Source organism: Aphelocoma coerulescens, chromosome 4, assembly GCF_041296385.1.
Source record: "Aphelocoma coerulescens isolate FSJ_1873_10779 chromosome 4, UR_Acoe_1.0, whole genome shotgun sequence".
In the NCBI taxonomy this organism is placed as follows: Eukaryota; Metazoa; Chordata; class Aves; order Passeriformes; family Corvidae; genus Aphelocoma; species Aphelocoma coerulescens.
Genome location: NC_091017.1, coordinates 65,124,492 through 65,145,036, shown reverse-complemented (window position 1 = coordinate 65,145,036; position 20,545 = coordinate 65,124,492). Strand labels below are relative to the sequence as shown.

The following is a 20,545-nucleotide window of genomic DNA, read 5'->3' as shown; positions in this document are numbered from 1 at the left end:
AGATACAGACTGCAACTCTAGAATAACTACTTTACTGCAAATCACACCTACCTTAGTGTAGAATAATCTTCTCAATATCTAGGCTTCTTTCTTAGAATTTCCCATATCTGAATGCTAAACATTACACACTAAGTCATATCACAGAATTATATGTGTTAAGCTAACAAATAGGACTTTTTGCCATCTGCAATCTTTTTTTAATATAGTTAAAATAGTTTAGCTACTTTATTAAATTACTAGTTGTTTAATTGTTCCAACTAGTAAGCACTTGCTTGAACAGTTTAAAGTAACATTCCCTTGAAGAACCTCATGATTTTCACTTGTGATATACAAGCTTCCCTCAGAGCCTCATTATTACTTTCTGAATCTCCAAATGCTTCCTCATAGTGATAAGAAAGCACATTCTAGAGTTTAAACATGAAAAGATTTCTAGTTTGGAATTGAGCCAGCTTAATTTTTTTTTCTCTCCTTAGCTTTCTGTTTCAAATGTGCCAGCAGAGAACTGTGTGCACAGCTAGAAAAGGAACAGGGAAGAAGTGTGACGTTCACAGAGCAGACTGATTTTTGTAATTTACTCTCAACTAGAAAGAAGAGTACCAGGCCAAAAGTCATTCTGTTAGTTATTTAAAGTGAGTGATGCAAATTGATCTATCAACAGTTTCTAATGCATGTTGAATATATCACTCATCATTTACAGACCAAACTGCTGACTGAGATTCATCCATATTCATAAAGATATATAAGCCTATCTTTTACTGCAAGAAGTAATGCTGATGTGGTAATAAAAATACACAAAAACACTAGCATTTTTCAGAGCATCCATGGAGACAACTTGAAACATCAGAAAAGGTATTTTATAATAACAGCTTTATTTCAAGCACTGTTTCTCACTGGATACAATTTATACATTTTGTGCTAACTATATATATTAATGGAACACTTTCAAAATTATCCCTAGATAAAATATATTATATGTTTAAAATTATTCCAGCAACAGCTTTTCCAAGTAACGTTTTTCTGAGTGTTAATTCAAATAACTGGAGAAAAAAAAAATTTTAAATGCTTTGGCAAAATACACTTCCATGGTGATGTCTTTAAAAGCATTTTGAATGCAGGGCTTCCTCATCCATTTTTGTTCTGGTATCAGTCAAATAGACAGGAGAAAACATAAACACAGTTATACAGTTTTATTTAAATATAATTTAAAAGAATATAGACCTTAATTTTTCAAATGTGTGGTCTCACACATATTTGAATTTCAGCCAGTCAAAAAACTGCCTGCTGCTTCTTAATGGACAAGGGTGCAACATGTTTCTGAAATCTCTAATTGCATTGTTGCAGTGGTCCCTGTTAAAACAAAGTGCCTGGTAATCCCAGAGCCTGTGTCAAGGCAGGAGGACTGCAAAGGTATCAAACCAGAGAAGAGCAGCGTGGTCACTGAACCGCACACATTGAGCTTCTGGGAGGATTTACGGTTCTTGTCACAGGCTCCTGACTGTAGTTGACAATATCTGCCTTCACCACCCTCTGTCATAAAAGAAAAGACAGTAACAATCAAAAAATACAACCTTCATGCTGGCAAAGCATTCAACAGATTTCTACTGAAATATGAAGGGAAAGACAACAAACAAACCAGTTTTTTTTCCACTACCTTACAGGAAGCTTTATCAGGCGCTAATTCTGATTGTAATTTTCAGTTTACTCATACTAAGGAGAAGCAAGTGCCTTGGTAGGTTTTCACAACACTACAAAAGGAATACAACTTTCTTGCTAAAGCAGTGAATACAGTTCTACTTCCATGAAAATTGTTCTGTATGAGAGTAATAAAGCAAAATTTATTTGCAAAAGTTGTGCCATTCGTTCTTTAAGAATAGCTGCCTAAATTGTAACTGGAAATTGTACCTAAGTTTGCCTTTTTGTCTTTACTACAAGCATTTCATCAGAAAACATGGACAGAATTCAAAGCAAATTTTAGATACAGCCATATTTTTAAAAAGCTTTGATAGGCATACTGGCTAAAGATTACATTAACATAAAAAGCATACTATATTTATTCTCCAATACAGATCTAACAGATATTACCCATTCTATTTACAAAACATTTGATAAGACTGATGTTTTCTCCTACATGAGGAGACGAAAATGAACAATTTTGCATCCATTTCCATCTGAGACAGCTTTGTAATATTTTGAATGCACAGCACTGAATACATGAAGCATTTCAAAGTTTCTACCAACTATCTGATTATTAGAAACACTATATAATTAATTGTACACAGAGTTCCAAAATAACATGTTGAGTATTACAAGTGCTTACATATACAAAACACAATCTTTCAATAGAACTTACTTTAACAGTTGTTACTTCATGTAAAAGCAACGCAGCTTATAAAAAAGAAACAAACCAAGTTTTCCATCAATACCTGAACTACTGCATTGAGCAGACTTTGCTCTGGCAGTTGGAAGTGTGATGCTGGTTATCTTCTTCAGGATATTTCACTAGTTCTGCCCTGACAACATGCTGTTAACCATGTATCAACATGATGGATAGAGGGCAAGGAGAAGAATGTAAAAAGAAAAGAGAAGGAAAACAATGGAGAGATTAATCAGTAGTTGAAAAGAATGAATGGATAACATAAGATTATGCAGAAGCAAAATGAAAGTGCATTTTCAGGCCTTAGGCTGATACAAGAGCAACATGTCTGGCTGAAAGCAGCACTCTCAGCACCAGGGCTGCTTCTCGAGCTTCTTCCAGGACATGCCCTTTCAAAGCACCAAAGTGAAAGGCTCATACATGCAATCAGCAAAAGTGTATTAAAGCTAGAGAAGGGACAGAATAAAAAGGCAGGGAATTCAGTGGAAGAAAAGATGACAATGGCCTATTCCTCCTTTAACTCAAAGATACTTAAATATTAAATACTACATTATCAGCCTGTAACAAGTGCATTAGCTGTACGCATGCATCTTTCCCATTACAAAACTATCACATTATACCTAAATATATAATCCAAAAGCAGTGACCAAATTAACAACCTCACATCAAAATGCTGCAAGTTTTGATTTTTCTTTGCTTCATTTAAAAATAAAAGGTTCCCATTTTTCCCCTAAAGACAAACAAACAAAACTGTTAAAAGTTTTCTCATTATTAATATAGGTTAGGGATACAGGGTTCTCATTATTAATAAAAGGTCAATAGAAGGTTCATGCAAAGGAAGTAAAACTCATGGAACAATTTCAGCAAAGAAGCAGCAGACGAGGTAAGTCTGCTATGAAAGATACCCTAAACCAGTTTAATATTTTTTTCTTAAATACTCCAACTTTCCTACAATACATTTTCAAGGTTAAAAAGAACTAACAAAGAATTAAATTCTATCATTTTAAAGGAAACAATATACAAACTGGATTAGGAATATATAAACAGAATATGTTAAAGATTACCTCTGTAAATAAAACCTGTATGTCAAACAAGCAACAATAATTGAATAGGCTGGTAAAGGACCTGGATTTATTAGCTGCTGAGGTACTCTTCTTGAGTTTAATGGATCACATTCATATTATCTTATCTAGTGGACAACACTCATGATTTACTGGACTCCTGGCCTGATGTTATCAAGAGAAAGGTTGCCAAATTCCATGTAGGGCAGTAGTAGGAGTTTTAGCATTAAACAGCGTTATCTGACCTCACAGGACCTAGTTTCTTCATACCAATCTTTTGACTAGAGCTAAGGGGCAAAAAAAAAAAAAAGAAAAAAAGTCTTGCAATCGGTAAGCAATTAATTGTTCCTCAAACACTGGTCTAAATCCCATCCTGTAAACACAGGCAGGTTAGTGACCTATGCTTAGGTACACTGTAGCAAAAAACTGACGATCATAAATTACTTCCATTTTCTAATGGAATTTCATCCACATAGGAGTAAAAAAATATCATTGCAACATTTCTTTTATTAAGTTCATGGTAATTAAAAACTTGGGCCTCTGCATCAGATTCTATGTCAAGTGTTATCATTGCCATGGTTCAAGTCACTGTCAATAATGAGAAATAACCTTTCTTGGTCCAGGTGGTCTGTATTCAAGATCTGACTTATCTGCCAAACATTTTATTGTACAAAGCTGGCGCACACACACTGGTCTGCTGAACTGGCGTTTAGTTAGAGAGAAAACTACACATCACTTACAAAAATGCTAGCTCTTGCCAATGCCAAGGAACAAAGCTGTACCCCATGCAGTTTTTACACTACGGTTGAAAGTAAAAAATACAGAAAGAAAAACATTTGATTAGTAGAGGAGCTATTTCCTCAAATTTCATCAGACCCTTGCAATTTAAAAGGGAGAGTATTATGAAGACTAAAATTAAGTCAGAATCGGCAATTTTCTGATTTTGGAACTGTTCCATTTCAAAAAACATGCTCTACTTTCCAGTCACGCATGAAGAGTAATCTAGTTCTTTGTTTCACCACAGTTTTGTCCAAATAAAGGTTTAACAGTCATCTCAGCATGTTAACAGACAAGGTTTAGTCGCTCTAGCTGAGATAGTTTAAAAACTTACCACCCCCAAATGTCTGTTCTATTCCTCTGCTGGAGATCACTGCTGCCAAAGGAGAGCTGGTGGAATGTAACGTGTACTTGCACCTCATCCACTTCAGCACAAAGTCTGGCAGCTTCTCTTTAAAACAACTTTCAGCAGCAGTTTAAATTAAGCTGCTCAACTTCACCCTGATGTGGCCAAAGCACATGATCACCTTCCATTTTCTGATTCTGATGTGGGAGCAACACATTCCAACAAAAGGGCACTAGCAAATAGCTTGGGCTGCATTAATATCTTAAACTGCTGCAGCTGTTTCCTAAAACAATGCAGAGTAAATATAACTCAATTTCTAAGGCTTGTTCTTGCAGTTAATTAACAGAAGTTGTGATGCTAATTTGAAGGCAGCAGAGAACCTCAAATACTTTCCACAAGAGCTTCTGTAGTTCTGCCAGTCATCAAAGTTTAAAAGTCATGAGCCACAAATTCACACAAGTTAAAATAATGTGTTTGGGATTCCTATTACTTATTTCTATCCACCTATGAGTCACTGATAAGATCTTCCTAGACTGTGACAATTATAACTGCCTCTAAACACAAAAGATCTTCAGGCATAAAATCGAGTGCTAGAAATAATTTTAAAGCATATTCTCAATACTAGACAATAAAAAACAATACACGTATAGCATTTGACTGTTGGCGTCTTACACAAGTTCAGTATTTAATCTTACACTTTGTTACCACCTAGATGGAATGAACATATCTGATGTTCTCTGACAAACAGATTCAAGCAACAACCTTTGCTGTATTCAAAATGAGGAAATCTCACATTACACAAAATATGGAAAACTCAAATATATCATGCAGTGTGTAAGTAGTGCATATTTGTAAAAACTACAGTGGCTTTTACTCCTTATTTAAAGATTAAATCCAAGTCAACACTCGTATACTTTAGGGATGAGTCACATTACTATAGTATTGTTTTTACTGGATTATTTATAGCATTTATCTAGCATCCATCTATCCACCAATTTAATTTTATAGCCCAATAGCTAGAGTTTTAAGGAAGGAAATTTTAAGGAAGCCTACTTAAACCTGATATCATTTTGACACAGAAAGTTATGTATTCTTGAGTTGAGGCTATGTGGAGGTTCCTACTCTAAAGTAACAACCTAAAAACAGACACTTTCCTTAGAATGATACAATTTCCCATATAAACCTATTATCAGTCTCTTTTTAAATTTAAGGTATTTGCACACCTTTCTACAGTCTTACACCTGAGGTATGGAACACCACTCACAGCACAGAGAGGTCTAGGACTGATATTCCAGTGCTAGCTAAACAACCAAAGAAAAATTCAAGAACTCTATGTGCTCAATTATTTATATGCAAATAATCACAAAGCTCAGAGTAATAGATGGATGGTACCTTATAGTAAAAGAACATTGAAAAGACACACTTAGTATTTCTCTGCCTGTAAATTACAGCTTTTTGAAACTACTCTGCTTGTTAAGTATGCTCTGTAAGTATATTTTACAGTTTTACTGTTTGCAATTCAGTTTTCTAGTTAACCACTTCAACACAGATTGCAAACACTGCTGTGGCAAAGCACTTTCAGAAATTACATATTTATTGTATATTTCAAAAAGCAGGAGACCAAGCTGTACATAAGAAATGTTTTGCCATTTATTTTAAATAAACTCATTGACTTATTTTGGGGTACTTGTTCAACACTGGTAGGGAAAACCAGTTCCAAGATATTACACCTCTAGAATAGCAACATCTGGGTTCACTAAGTAAATTTAAATAATTGTAATCTCAAATGTCATTACACAGGGTTGCCTCAGTAGTATAATCTTCTTTTTCTGAGGTTTCTGAAAACTGAGTAGTAGAAAAATTTTTCAGTTTAAACCCATGCATTTAATATCATTAATATCTTCCTTGCTACCTGTATATGCATACATATTTAATTTTTAAACTCATTTTAAGTGCTATTTTTAAACAAACATCCTTAGAACTAAAGTTTTTCTTCATTTTTGAACATGTTTTTTCTTGTTTCAGAGAGTTGATCATGATGGATAAATAAGAAATTATTATATTTTTAAAAAGCTGTTGAGAAATTAAATAATTATCTTCAGAAAAATAAATGAAGATTGATTTAAAGAACAATTATAAATCTGCAACAAGATACCTTTTAATACTAAATAAAATACTAAAATCACCCATGTATTTGTGGAAAATCACCTGTGATTGTTCCAATTCTGCTTTGTTTAATTTGATGCCGAGTATGTCAGCGGCAATTCTCTGAAAACATAGGAAGACCTATGGAAAAAAAAAATTGCATTTAAATGATTAAAAACAGACATCCTTGAGGTTCTTTCAAATATATCAAACCATTCTTGAACTGTAAACAATGATATACAAGATTATGACCTGTGCAAAACAGATCTTAAAATAACCTCATCTGGTACTTTCAATTTTGTTTAAAATTTTGGGAAAATAACTCAACAATGGTACAAGGAATGAACAGTATGCTGGATTGTTAAGCAACACTTCTACTCTGCCTCCAGAGACCTAAGTTTAAACAAGCTTTTACACAACCCACCTCTCAAATACTACTCTTGGTGCTATAAAATATGAATAAGGGTATTCACTAATGTTTAGCACAAAAATATATTATCAGTATATTGTGAAGTAAGAGATGTAGGTTTCCAAAACTGAGAACAACAAAACTGTGCATCGACATCACCAAAATCTCTGCTACACATGTTCAAAAAATAGCAATATGAAAGAGTTCTGAAGAATCTTACAAAACATATCCTGAATAGAACTATCTAGGAACAAGCAAGATGTTGTACAGCCTGCAGCAGCAGCCTGGCAGTTAGACTTTGGACATGGTTTAACACATAATACTGGGTGGCAGTGCTGTCTTAAATAATTCCTTTAATTTATCTCAAGACAGTCCACTTACCTTACTGTTTAGGTAAAACTGCATTTTAAATGTGATTAAAGAACATGACAGATGTTCAAGAGGAGCAGATTTAAGTGTGCACTGCTGCTGAACACTGTATTGCCAGGCTACACGTTACATTTTATCTGCGGGGCGGTTTGTCTGAGCTCGCTCACAGTCTAAATTACTAACAAACATTGGTTTTCATCATGTAGCTGCCACCCCCAAAAAACAAGATCTATGTACATGCTCTCAGTCATTTTCAGTGAAAATTCAGAAAAATACTATTTACACAATCTCTTCTTCCACCTGAGATGGAAAGCAGAAATAAATTAGTGGCTCAACCAACGAAGTGCGGTAGTTTCCAAAACAATTGCTCTTTCTCTCAATTCCTTGGTCTAGTACTGGTCTGTTCTACCAACATCTACACAACAAGAAAGGACTTACTCAACAGAGATTCTGAGGCCCAGAAACCTAATTTAACCTACACCAAGCTCTCAGGTGCTCTGAGCTACATCACCTGCCCTGAGGGCACCTCTGTGCAAAAAACATCAAGCACAAGTGCAATGCCTCAGTTATGTGATTTGATGGACAGTAACACAGTTAGTTATAAAAAATCTTCCATGAAAATTTTTCTCCCCTGAGGACACTTTCAGAATTTTCTATGTACACAAAATCATCTTCTGCAAACAAGTCTGCTGAAAAGATCTGATGTAAACAAAACAAATCATTTAACTGAGTAAGACTCCTCTAGTCTATATGCACAGTTGCAATGGATGCCCTCTTCTTAAATCACTGTCTAGGATAAACACTCCATCTTTCCTGCACAACTACCTAAGTACATGAAGATTTTGAAAGATGAGTGTGCAGCAACAGTGAAAGGGCTAATTCGAATTTATACTGAAATTCAAAATGAACTACTGAAACTACTTCTTTTTTTAGTAGATATTTAGGCAAAGATTTCCGGTTAATGTTTTTTAGGTATGTTCAGATTTACTTTTGTTTTTAAGCAGTTAGCTGTGAAAAGTAAAATCAGTATATATAATGGAATGCTGATGTAATTAATGACTTAATTTAAAAGCTGCAATAAAGATTCTGTCATAATTAGCAATAATAAATGTATCAATTATGAAATGAACTGATTTTGGTGGTCTCCTTGAGAAAAGAATACATTTTATCAGATGCACTTTTTATTAACTGCAGTATTATGATTTTTTTCTTCTGTTTCTAACATAAAAAGCCTGTATTTTCACACTTTAAACAAAAAAATATGCCAGGGATTTAACTCAAACTATAAAGATAATCAGGACTCACCGCATTTGTAACAGCAGTATTGTTAGACTTTATAGAAAAAAACTATTATCTTACAAAATTAGGCAGTTCACTGCACAATTTTAATCAAAGACCTTAACAAGTGATTCCATTTGTGGGCTATACTTCCATGTACTTGAACAAGGTCTTGCTGTTCAATAACATAAAAATAAAGTAAACTTTCATGTCAACAATAATATTAAGGAGACAGATACAAGACTTTTATGGCAATGACAAACTCATTAGGCATGTGACAGAAATCAAGCAAAACAATACAATATGATTTAATTTGACTGGTAGTGTCAACTAAAAAGAACCTTTTCTTTCATACACTTCCAACTAAAACAAATAACCCAGTTAGCTCAGAGTCAAAAGACTGTTCAAAAATGCACTCTGCAAAGCATCTGCTACAAATGCCAGAATGTTCAAATTTCAATGGACCTGCAGAGGCAATGTCTCTTATGGCTCAGGACTCGTATTAAAAACTTTTATTGCAACAGGGTCTTGTCACATTATTTACCAATTGTTGGAAATTTCTATATTGATGGTCTATAGATGGGACTCCACCTGGAATGAAGAAATAAGTATTTAACTACAGGTTGACAGCAAACAGAGATTTAGCTGGTCTCAGTTCTCATGCTGATGTATAAGCCACACCTTTTCCATTAAAATCTGTATCTCAAACTGAAAATCAGATGAGAAACCACTGTAATTTAATAACAATAATATGTACTCATACAAAGATCTACTTTTCATGCAACTAAGGGAGGCAAAAAAGGGGCCTGCAGCACTCCGAGTTCTCAACGGTTTGTTATGTGAAGTATAACAAAACTGCTGCATCTTGAAAAAAAACAACAGGCATCTACAAGTCTGCTTTTTTTCTTACTTACAGAATCTCCTGTCTTGGCTGACACAAAATGGCTACTGAAATTGTTTTCCTGACAAAATCGCTGGTGCTTGTCAGCTTTCACTGTGCGCATGTGCTCCAAGTCAACTAAAAATAAGTTGAAGAAATGAAAAATTATTACACTAGAGCCCATTTTTTTTACCCAGCTTAGAAATTATTCATTGAAAACTCATCAGATGTAATACTTTCCTTTATAGCGGTATACAAATGCAAGCTTCTTGCTCTCTATAATCATTTGCTAAAATAAAAGCAATGAATTACCTCAGACTAATTTTATTTGCAAAACTAAAATGAAACCACAATTAAAATTTTATGGTCCAATGCAACAAATTCATATCTCAAAGCACAAATTTATTTCTGGATACACTCAAATAGAGTTTGTAATAACTCTACTGCTAGCTACATACAAAAACAAGACAGAACTAATATTCCATATTCTGTTTGCAAGCAAGATGCATATTGGGGATTCCAGTGTAACCTGAAGACTTTTACAAAATAAATTCACCAAGCACATCTAAATTCACGTATTTTTCTTAAGTAAAAATGTAAATAAGTTATAAAGAATTTTATTGCAGAACATGGCAAAGCAAAAACATTCACTATAATAAAAAACTGAGTAAGAGCTTAGTGATGCTTTGTTACATATGAGGCTTTCAATTCCACAAAGGTGTGGTTCAGAAAATTTTTAAAAGTAAAATGCACATTTCAAGACACACACATATTTTCATTTTTATCACTTTACAACCACTGGAAGCAGAGTAAAGCTTTCAAATGGTATTTTATGTTGCAAAGCACTGGTTGCTTCCAAAATCTCACAGAACTCAAGTCTTGTGCAGGTTTTATTGTGTACATTCCAGTCTCTCCAATCTGATCCTAAGGTAATTGGAAACTATATTGAACAGTTTCTCTTTTTTTTATTGCATTACGGTTCCTATAAGGGTGTTGACTCAATGCAGTCAAATTATAAGGCAAATATATTCAGAAGGATTTAAGGACAACCAGGCTCTTTGAGTCAATACAGGAAAAAAAACTTCAACTGATTTCCTGAGGAAGGGACCCAACTGACTTGTAAAAACTTGTAAATTTGCAAATCTAGTAAGCCTGCATAATAGTGTCATTTGATTATCAGCTGAAAAAATGCTCTACTACTACATAAAAGGCTTTATTTTAAATGATATTGGAGGTCTTTAATTTGTAGGCTCTGGAGATTTTTCTCTTGGAGATTTTTAGTCTAACAGGGGATTCCTACACCCCATTTATACTGCTTACCTTGGTTAATGTGGAGTTTTTGACACATATTACTGTTCCTTGCACATCAGTAAGGCCTTGTTTGTAAGAACAGGCCTAAAATCATCCAGTTACCACAGGCATTAATTTGTGAAGGACTAAAATACTAAGCTATTAACACTCACATTTCTAGTATAGATTTTCCATAATACTAAATGTCCACTATATAATAAAGTTTCATTAAAAAATGGAAGAACAAATACATTTAATAAAATAAAGCCTGAAGTCAATAACAATTTTGCTAAAACTCATGCATTTAATTTTTTTCTCTGAAAAATACCAAGATAAAAGATAGACTCTTTTGAAATGTCTTTAAGAATAAAATACAGCATACTGCGTAAAACATTTCATTATTAACTATTATTTTTATGCTTCACATATTAGCTTTAAGTGCAGCCTGGAAAACAGAACAGTGAGATTACTCTTTGGGGAAAAATAAAAACATATTTTCATTATTTTCGTTTCATGACCTTTTACAGGAACTTTAACCCCACCTCCAGATTTCACTCGTATTTCTCTGACTGTACCTGAACTCCAAAAACCTACACACAGTTACGATACAAATAGATAAATAGATAGATAGACAGCATGTACACTATATTCCTTTAAAATACCATGATATGTTTACATAAATACATAAAGGCACATTCACTAGTTACAATCTCTCTCAAACTCTCTTTCCCAGGAAGGAAAGAATAGAGAGTGTACAAAGAAAATAACAGGCTAAAATTGATGAATTTCCAGGAAGAAAATGCCAGTGACACATTGGAAACCATATCCTCAAATGCCTCTTATTTTATATGAAGAAACATCAATAATAATACACAGTTAGTGGAGTATATACTTTACTACAGAGGAGAAATTAAAGCACATGAGATCATAGAAACAAACAGACTGAAAGTGAAAAATCAAGGTGTAATTATGTTTTCAAACTTTGTGTACTTCTCAGCCCTTTTCCCTGGTCACAAGTCACTTTCTGTCTCCTGAATGTCAGGCTGTCTGCTCTGAACTGTACAGTCACTGTCATGCCAGGGAACTGCCAGGTGACTGTCCATGTACACATTCAAAGCCCACAGAAAATGCCAGGTTAATTCATGTTACATTAGCCCTTGGTGAAAAAGGGCATGGTTTTAGTACAAGAAAAGAGTTTCAAGTGTGAATAAATATTTAACTACCCCAAACTGCAGTCTGAAGTCAATGAAGGGCAATGATCCTAAGTCCAATTCCTTTGCATTGCCCACAGGCCAAGGGCATAATCACAGAGTTACTGAAGATCAGCTAAAGACAGTGAATAGTTACCCTCCAGTCCTTTTTCTTTAACATCTGACATTGGTCAGCTCAACAGGCAGAATTCTTAGCACACCGGGAGATAAGTCTTGCCCAGCTTTTATTTAGACATCACAGCAAAAAGACTTTAAGGAGAGCTTTGGAGGAGAAAAAGGATTTTCTAAAATAGATGTTTATAAGGAATGCAGGGACTTTATAGAAAGAAAACTAACAGCTGGCCAATGTGAACTCATACGATGAGCCAATTAACAGCAGGAATAGGTATCTTGGGATGAAGGATGATACAAGAATGCACTTAAGCCATGAAAAGTTTAACGGCAAAGACAAACAAGTTTTGGATAGAAAGAAAGTGAATAAGATACATAAATATAGTTTGATTTTATAAACCAGGAAAATGATCTTGAAGAATATTCTAAATGACGAGATAACATAGCAGTGGCCAAGAAAAAGGAATTATTGAAATTAAGATACAAAATGAGAACATTTTAACTGTGTCAATGGCTATGATATGCTGTATCTAACAAAGGTCTCAAAGACGGAATCTGAAAATTTGGCCACACATCAAACACAAACATTTAGAGAAAGGCCCAAAGTGACGTTTACGTGCCAGATGGTACAGTCATCCTCCTCATCTTTAGGGAATGAGAAAGAGGATAACAGCAGGGCAAAATTAATAGCTTCATTTTTACCAAGTAGAATATAAACTGATGGCTAGAGATTCACAGTGGGATGTATAAAGGAGACAAAAGGACATAAGACATGAGTTAGAAAAGTAAAAAGAGATTTAACTATTTAACTAAACAGTGACTCTCTACAGCACACAAATGTTACAAACCAGTACTTTTGGTCAAAGGCCTGAATACAAACTCTCCTATCTACATTAAAGTATGTTTTCGGATCATGAAAAGCTAAATAAAGCAAGCCCAAGATGTGTAAACTTTGGAGAAGGCCATGAGGGTATTTCTTCGATGTATCATTTCAAAAATTCTATACATCTTAAAAATGGGTTCAACAGGCAGAAAGGGCAGTTAAAAGTATATATTACCAAAGCAATAGTTAAAAATGTCAAAAAGAGTACATTGCTAATTCCTTGGCTAGAATGGAATGACCATACTTGCATTAAATTGAACACTTAAATGTAAGTATATGAAAACTTGTATCAGGAGAAGCAGAGGGACATCGGGAGCAATGGGGGAAAGAAAGAGAGATATAGGTCATAGTATTGCTCCCCTGGCTAGCCTGATGAGGACAGAAAAAGGAGGCTCATCAGCTTCCAAAGTATATTCAAAGTCCTTTTCAAAGAAAAGGCATTCACAGTATAGGCTGTTGCAGTTTTGGTCATTTTTATGCCTGAAATATACACTAAAAGCCTTGAGCAACAACTACAAAAAATACATGGCTGCCAGATAGTCTCCAAAAATTACTGTCGTCTTGCTTATCCTCTCAAGAGCCCATCTTGTTGATTCTCTAAAATAAGACTAAACATTCATCTTTAAGATTGTCTACTATGAAGAACCATTTCAATTGCACATAGCAAGATAAACTGCTGTTCCATAACTAACAGGTTGATATACATCTGTATGTACAAGTATCCCATAAAGACACCAACACAAAAAAACCAGATAAGAAACTTCAGGAATTCAGACATAACCCTCAGCAAGGCAAACAGATCCAAGTGAAAATCTCCCCTCAAAGTCTGAGCCAGCATAGATCAACTGCTGTAGCAAAAGTAGGTAAGACTTACTAAGAAGTATGCTTGCTTCTCATGAATTCCAGGGAGTTCCATTTTGATTTATAGGTGAGATTAAACAGAGATCTAGTAAGGTGAAAAGAGAAAACAGAATCTAGGAGAGAAGTATCAAACTCCCACAGAAATCCCAAGGATACTCCCTCTAAGGCATTACTGAAGCTATCCTGAAGACTTCTTGGAAGAAAACCAACTCTCTCCCAGCCAAAACCAGCACAGCAAAAAAGAAAAAAACAGGTAAGAACAACTCTGCAGAATTTAGGTAAGGGAAAAGACATAAACACCACCATGGCCATCTCTGTGGAGAGCAAGTGACATTGCAAAAAAGAGAACGACAAAATAGTAATTTTAACCTGAGAGATTTGATGAGGTTACATCTTCAGGTGATTTATAAAAGGATTTTCACTAAGTACCCTTCAAATTGCTATTATACATCAATTATTTGCAGTGAAAATCTCATGGACAATGCTAAATCAAAATGGAAAAGGAAACCATAGTTTAAAATCCTGTAAGTCTAGATATCTATCCTATGATTAAAAAGTTGTGAGGAAACACTTGAGACAGCATAAATTGTTCTTCAAAGTCAAAACTCTATACGAATTTACTTGAGAAATTGAGAGTAAGTCACTGAAATTTTAGTTTATTGCACTGTAGCAAGGGAATAGAAAAACCTTAAAAAGTACCAGATAAAACACAATTGGGTGCTTTACCATCTACCCACACCTAGCCATTCAACAGCAATTCCATCTTGATTGAAGAGTTCTGCTGCTTTTGACTTGAGACTCTGAAACCACTAATGGTAAATAAGTTAATGTCAAAATTGTTTCTCTTCCACTATTTAGATATTTGCATCATTCCATAAGTTAAAAAATGGCCTGCAATGAGCCACACAGCACCGCCATGCACAGACGGTCATTTCCATTCCACTACACCATTAAACACTACTTTAACTCACCTGCTTCTCTGAAATCCAGGAGCTAGGACCAATATAATTAGCTCACCCGAGTTTGCTGCGAGGAATAAAGTGTGATATCAAATCCCAGAACTGTATTGTCTTAAAATTAAGGCAGTAATAAAATACATGTAACAATTTACCCAATACAGTTGGTACAAACACAAAGCCAGGAAGTACTTTAAAATATATATCATCAGTCAGAAGACAAATGTCCTGGTTTTAAAACCATATAAGCAAATAACTGCATATACTCTAAAAAGACAACAGAACATCATTTGTGCAGAATGTAAAGGCTGCTACTCATTTTATTTATCTCCCTTTCCCACAGGAAAAGGAGATAGGGCTGCCAGTCTCTTCTTTCATAACATCACCAGAGAAGAGCTCCATGGAAAACTACAGGGGTTTTTTAAGTAGGGAAACATCCATTTTGCTTGAATCTTTCAGGTAGTTCTGGAAGAAACACAAATAGGTAACTTGTACAGCTACTTCCAAGCAGCTGAGAAACTAGTGACAGTACTTGCTGAGGACAGTATGGACAACTGAGTATAATGCACGTGAAACAAGTCTCACTGTTTAATAATTTGTTGGCCTTTCTCCTGGATCGTGAGATTAGGCTTGCAAACTGTAAGCTGTTTTCAATGATTATACCAGTGATAACTAACTTACCCACTTTCTAAACCATGTGTAGGGAAAGAAACATGAAAGAGACAGTTCAGAGTTTCAGTAAAGGAATGCCTCTCCACCCAAATCTGTCCATCTTCCGCTTCCAGACCTTGAATTGTAAAAACTGCAAAGGATTCCATTGCAAAGGGGCAGTTCTCTTTAAAATGAACTTTTTTTTAAATGACAACAGTATTTTCCATTAAATCTAGTAGTAACACATAAATGAAGTTACAACTCTCTAGTTTTTTAGTTATCTTACACATTATAGCTATTTCATATTTCAACATAATTAAGGGTAGTTTTAAAGTTATGAGTAAACATCTTTATTAATCTATGGTACCACACAAAAATATATTCTTTTATAGTATGCTGTGAAAAATGAAATATAAATCTTTCTGCAAAGTATTTGCAGCTGTGCACACAAGGTATACAATTACATAATGTTTAAATAATGAGCTATCACGATTAGCCCACACAGACATGACAAGTAAAATGCTTTAAATAATTTATTAATTTGATTTACATGTGCTTAAAATTATGTACACATTTTCTCTTCTGAAAATACTCCAGGGTCATAAAAAAAGGGGTCTGTATACGACAATGTCTTTTTCATCCTATTTTTTGGTATAATTTCTGACTGATTTCTTAAGAACAAAGCTAGCTTGAGCACCTGAAAACATAGTAGATGAGGACAATACTGTTAAACAGCATTATCTTCATGCAGTACATGCTGCTCAACAAGTACGGTCAGTTTAATTCCAGCACGTGACAGTTCTGCTTCCTCCATGCATAAGCAAACATGTATGAAAAAGGGAATTAAAAGAGGGATTTTTCCAAGAGGTACCAAATATCCACTATTCTAAAAAATAAACCATAAATCAAGCTGAACATTGAGCAACATTCTAGGCAACATTATTTACTTCCCAGTTTATCAGACCTCTGTTCCGTAGCATGTCAACAGAGAATAGCTTAGCATGCCCCACTGCTCTGGCCAGAAGGAACCCCCTTTCAAGCCCTCTTCTGCCATAAGCAATATTACCTGTTTTTAATCCTAATTCTGCCATCAATCCAAAGAAAAAAGTGGTTTTTATTGCACAGCTTACCAGCAACCTACTGCTTTTCCACTAAAAGATGGAGCTATTTCATTATATCTTAGATTTTAAAGAGTATTTCAATAGGTTACTTAGAACTTCAAGCAACTGCACTTTCATTTTCTATCTAGACACAAAGGTTCTTTCTGTGTAAATTAAAAAAAAATCTAATATCCACTTATTATTATCCAATATAACCAGATTTATACAGAAATAACAATAAATTAATTTGCCAATAAATTGTACCAGGTCTGCAGTGCTACCAGACTGTGCATCAGCTAGCTTTTTGAAAATCTGTTTTGATTTGGTACTTCTAAATTACTACAGCACACATTCTCGCATATTCAATCCCAAATGTCAAGAGTGCAAACTGCAGCTTTTCATAGTTAATTTTCTGTTAATACTTTCAATCTTTTTCTCACACTAAAATTGTATAACTGCCAAGAAAAGAAAACTCTTTCATGGAAGTCCTGAAAACCATGCCCCTACTCTGATTTAAGGAAGCTCAAAAAGAAATATAAATATAGTTCCAGTACAGATTTTCTCAGTAATTTTTTTAGGTTATCAAGAAAACATCTAGAGTGTTGATCTGGTTATACTCATGTCAGACAAACTATGTGTCACATTAACTACCTCCAGGAAGTTATTCCAAACACAAAATAAACTGTTTATGCCGCTTCTCAGATAGATAGCATGACAGATTGTTATTAATTGAAGACAGATGAAATACATTAATTTGATTGCAAGCATGTGTTTACTTTTTCACTGTCATGTACACTCTACTGCTGGTGCTTTCCTATGAGGACATAGTAACAAATCAAATGTTGTATTAAAAGACTTGCTAAGGCAGAATAATAGCTGGTGCTGCACTTTAATACTTAAAAAACTACACTTAACATTTTCAGATACAACAGGAAATTACTGGTTTCAGAAAGAAAAAAAAAAAAAGGATAGCTTAAAACCCCTTGTAATTTACACAAAACACTGTAACACTTCCTCCTCCAAAAAAATAAGAAATATCAGCAAATATGTTTCTCAATTACAATAATGAAAAATACAGCTTTCTAAATGACAAATCTATGATCTGAGAGCCTTCCAAAAGACAAATTCCTACAGATACAAGACATGAAAATGTATGCCTAATATGGGAAAAGAAAGGTGAAAATTCCTAGACCTCTGTTTAAAAACAAAAAGACATCATGTCTTTGAATGAGGTTTACCTGGTTTTATGCACAACTCTCATATAAGCCTCCACTTATTTGTACAAAGCTTATGTGGAATCCTCTTTCTTGTCCAAAAAATGACATACAGAGACAAAACCTGAGCTTCTTGGAATAAGAATATTTCACACATTAAAATCAAATTGATGAGGCTGACAGTTTGTTCTAATATGGGAAATAATAAAAAGAATGTGTTTACCATGACAAGTTCTCTGATTGGCATTTATGAAAGTACTTTATAAAAATATCCCATATTGAATGAGACTTTCAAATACTGTTAAACAATAAACAATTACAGCATTTTTGCTAAAGCTCTAAAACACAGTGGTTCTTGTGCATCTTAGGTTAATGAGGTTAACACTTGCAAGATTTAAAGTAGGTTTCAACAGAAAACAAGAGCAGCCAGAAGCAAATGCCTCCATCTCAGCACATCAAGTGCAGAGGACACAGTGTGACAGGATTCTTGCTTAATAACAAGCATTTTTAATGTCTGGTAGATGGCAGGTCATTTTTAAGATGATGTTAAGTTTTGCAAATACAACAGCAGGCATCTTTTCATACAAAAGTAAAATTTTGTATGAAGGTAAATCAATAAACCCAAGTTTCTTTTCAAAACTAGGATGACAGATGACTGGCTTATACAGATTGAAGAGACAGTTAAAGAGAAAATAAGAATAACTTTTTTCTCAGCTAGACATTTCCCATTTTCATTTTTAATAAATTCTTGGCAGAAATTCTTGCAACCATTTCTCATTTGACTGAAAAGACTAAGACTACACTGACAGCTGGAATCTGATCCTTTCTGTTAGGTACCTGTACCAGTTATCCCTAGCCCTAATGGTGACATTCTTGGAAACAAGTATTCAGAAAAGATTATATTATTAAACTAATACAAATTTGAGTCACCTTGAATATTATTTTAGGATTAAAATATAACTGGAACTACTTTTTTTTTTTTTAAAAAAAAGGGTATCACAAGACCACAGAAAGCAAGAGATGTGGATGAAAGGCATTGTTGACTTTCCCCACCCTGCAACTCCAGTGGCTAAGTACACTGAAGATCTATCAAGGCAGCAGACAGTGAACTCAGAAGGCAATAATCTAGGCACAAAGAGTTTAGATGTCATGCACAGACCTCTGTGCAGATGAATGTGCCACGTATCTCTGTTTATTGCAGCGTACAGACCTAAACAAACACCTCCTTAGGGTAAGCGCAACAAACCAAGTGGGGCTGTGAATGAAAGAACATGAAACACTTTTGTGCATTCTGGTATGGAGAATGAACAACCTGGCTTCAGCAAATTAATGCTACTCTCTCAAAAGTATCATCTCACTAGACTTTAATGTTCTCTAATTTGCAACCTTTGGTTAATTAGTTTTTACTTTCCACAGAAAAACATATCCTAAGGTTACAAGCTCCTCCTGGAGAGAAGACAGTTTGTTCACTGCTGCTTTTTATCCAGTCAGTCAGATTCTTACATGGCCCCAGTGCCAATTTACAAGCCCTTTGCAATTAGTAATAGATCATTTGCTGACTAATTTGCTTCCCAGTAAATTAGGCAAATACCATTCTTGTTTTTACAAACGGAAAATGAAACACATATGAAAAGATCAATTTAATGCCTTGCCAAGATCACAGGGACTTTCACTGAACCATCAATTTGCTGCTTTGTGCACTAAATCATCTTTCATCTTCTTTTACACTTGTGTTCAGGCTTCCTAATCTTTGTGCCAACGAGAAATTTAAGTTATTAAGTTAAAGGTGTTAATTTAGACTCAAACATCTTTATGAGTAGCTATTTCCTAGAGACAAGGAGAAATGAGAAAAAGCCTAGGACAGGAGAACACACTCCAGCTGGATTTTTCTTTCTATATTAATTCAATTATAAAAATCACTGGGCATGCACAGTGACCAGCATAGGACAGGAACATAGTTGAAAATGTTTATTGAATGATGCTGAGAAAGCATAGCATAGCACAATATGCTGTGTTCACACAAACCATAATCGCCAGTGCCCAACACCCTGTAGATTAATTCCAGTCCCCACAGGCACACTAAAACACTGGCATTAGACAAGGATATGTTTTATGAAATTATAGATTATACAGCAATAGCTTGCTTCTGACTTGCTGACAGAAAAAAAAGAAACTCTTCTCTGATTCAACATGAAACTATTTTTATCAGGATTACTAAAAGTTTAAAGAAATGCTTAAATTGATTTACCTGAGCTACTAGTGACAAATTGCTGGGCTCAATAGCTTTTTTCAAAAATAAATTTCCTCCTTTTATCATGAAAGGTAAGTTTTAGGACAGAGGTTAAAGAAGTGTGAAAAACAAAGAGCCTATTTTTCCCACTAATCCAGCTAGAGATATCCTTTGCTTTGGTTGAATTTAACAATTCCATAAGGTCAACAGAGTGCAAAAAAAAATACAGTAACGCAATTTCTGAAATTCCAAGTTGAATATTATTTTAAGTGATCTTTAGTACATTATTGAAGACATAAAGTTGCAATGTACTAAACATTCAGAAGATGGTGCTAGTCCAATATATCCACAAGCCATGGGTGGATCAGCTTTTCTTCATCTCTTTCAAATATTTTCTCT

The 20,545-nt window shown here is 34.5% G+C and overlaps 1 protein-coding gene across 5 annotated transcripts in view; it reads right to left on the bottom strand.

Annotated features, from left to right (window-relative positions):
- Positions 1 to 850: 850 nt before the first annotated feature.
- RAB28 (RAB28, member RAS oncogene family) overlaps positions 851 to 20,545 on the bottom strand; it is a 62,200-nt gene continuing 42,505 nt past the window's right edge. For 2 of the 5 annotated variants that reach the window (XM_069014429.1, XM_069014427.1), the window contains exons 5-8: positions 9,674 to 9,777; positions 6,767 to 6,844; positions 2,424 to 2,521; positions 1,442 to 1,527 (exon numbers count right to left, since the gene is read on the bottom strand). In XM_069014429.1, the coding sequence (XP_068870530.1) occupies positions 2,429 to 2,521; positions 6,767 to 6,844; positions 9,674 to 9,777 (275 nt within the window). In that variant the 3' untranslated portion in view covers positions 1,442 to 1,527; positions 2,424 to 2,428. Of the gene's footprint in view, positions 1,528 to 2,423; positions 2,522 to 6,766; positions 6,845 to 9,673; positions 9,778 to 14,727; positions 14,805 to 14,966; positions 15,022 to 20,545 lie in introns of those variants that run through there. The other 3 variants (XM_069014428.1, XM_069014426.1, XM_069014430.1) reach the window with 2 other exon arrangements.